This window comes from Nannospalax galili, unplaced genomic scaffold (genome assembly GCF_000622305.1).
Source record: "Nannospalax galili isolate Female #2095 unplaced genomic scaffold, S.galili_v1.0 scaffold786, whole genome shotgun sequence".
NCBI lineage: Eukaryota > Metazoa > Chordata > Mammalia > Rodentia > Spalacidae > Nannospalax > Nannospalax galili.
Genome location: NW_008355774.1, coordinates 2,331,841 through 2,333,646, shown reverse-complemented (window position 1 = coordinate 2,333,646; position 1,806 = coordinate 2,331,841). Strand labels below are relative to the sequence as shown.

Here is a 1,806-nt window from a genome sequence, read left to right as displayed (position 1 = left end):
ACATGCTGAAAGCTGTCCTTAGAGGGAAGTTTATAGCTCTAAGTGCCTACATCAAAAAATTGGAAAGAATACAAATAAATGACTTAACGTTGTAACTCAAGACACTTGAAAAGCAACAGCAAAGGAAACACAAACCAGCAGACAAGAAGAAATAACAAAAATCAGGGCGGAAATTAATGAAATTAAAACAAAACAATTCAAAGAATCAATGAATCCAAGAACTGCTTCTTTGAAAAGATAAGATTGACAGACCGCTATCCCAGTTAACCAAAAGAAAGAAAGAGCACCTCCAAATCAACAAAATCAGAGATGAAAGGGGAAACATCACAACAGACACCAGAAAGATACAGAGCATTATAAGGGAATACTTTAAAAACCTATATGCTACTAAATTTGAAAACCTGAAAGAAATGGCCAGATATCTGGCATGGGAACCACCAAAACTAAACCAAGAAGTGATTAACAGGTTAAACAGACCCATAACACAAAAAGAAATTGAAATAGTAATACAAAACCTCCCGACCAAAAAAAGTCCAGGACCAGATAGATTTACAGCAGAATTCTATCAGACATTTAAAGAAGATCTACATCCAATACTACTTAATTTATTCAAAAAGATAGAAATGAGGGGAAAACTTCCAAATTCCTTCTGTGAAGCCAACGTCACTCTAATTCCAAAGCCAACTAAAGATTAAAAAAAAACGTGGGGCTGTACAGTGCCATAGGGTAGCTGGTGTTATTTAGGCCCCAGAGCAAGCTGCCTTCCTTTTCAACTTCTTTGAACCACTCACCTCCCAACCTATAGCCTTACCACCTCTCGTTTGCCTTCTTATAGCCAAAAAGGAATCATATTCCAAGAATAATTAGATAATCTTGGATTATCTTCTTGATATCACACTCCCCATGCACTCCTACATCATGTACCCTTGAATTATATGCAGATTGCATGATTAACATTGTTCTAAGTATGGAATATTCTGTTTTGGCCTGTACTGGTTTATGTTGCCTATTACAACTATCACACACACACACACACACACACACACACACACACACCCCTTCACACAATCTTTGACCTCTATGGTACTTGACGTAATTGCACCCTTATGTGCCTAACACCTGACATGCCTTTTTCTCTTAATCACTAGGTTACAGTGTAGGGGCCTGAGGCAGAAGGCAGAGGGCAAAAAGGCCAAAAGAAGCAGCTGGACCAGCTTCAAAAGACCGTTGGTGGGCCCCCACCAACTCCTGTATCTCATCTCAACACCTGGACCTGCTATGAGGAAGAAAAACCACACCCCGCTGGGGGGAGGAGATTCCCGCTCCTGGCCCGGCCATGTGGGCAAAAGGAGATAAAAAATGGAAACTTAACTGATCGGGGAAACAAAAAGCTAAAATGCTAATTGGGACTTATAACTATGACCAATCACGTCTCGGGGGAGGACGGGGGGGCAAAACACCCAATACTCACGAATGTATATAAACACCCGCCTGCTGCTTAATAAATGAGATCCTGCAAGACAGACTCCCTGCCTCCTTGGTGGTGCCCCGGGAACGGAGGGTTAGGATGGCAGCACACTTGCCTCTCCTCGGCCCCCATCGTGCTGCTTGCAGGGAAAAGGCCCCGCAAGTAATAATTGGAAAAGAAAAGATCAAAAATTATCCCTTTATGCAGATATGATATCTAAGAGATGCCAAAAATTCTACCAGAAAACTCCTAGAAATTATTAATACATTCAGTAAAGTGGCAGGTTACAAAATTAACCTACAAAAGTCTATAGCCTTTCTATATACCAATAACAAGCA

The 1,806-nt window shown here is 40.9% G+C and overlaps 1 protein-coding gene across 1 annotated transcript in view; it reads left to right on the top strand.

Moving 5' to 3' along the window:
* Window positions 1–1,356, top strand: part of LOC103750242 (F-box/WD repeat-containing protein 12-like) — a 48,612-nt gene extending 47,256 nt beyond the window's left edge. The window contains exon 10 of the mRNA XM_008853274.2: window positions 1,149–1,356. Coding sequence (XP_008851496.2) covers window positions 1,149–1,356 — 208 coding nt within the window. The remainder of the gene's footprint in view (window positions 1–1,148) is intronic.
* The last annotated feature ends 450 nt before the right edge of the window (window positions 1,357–1,806 follow it).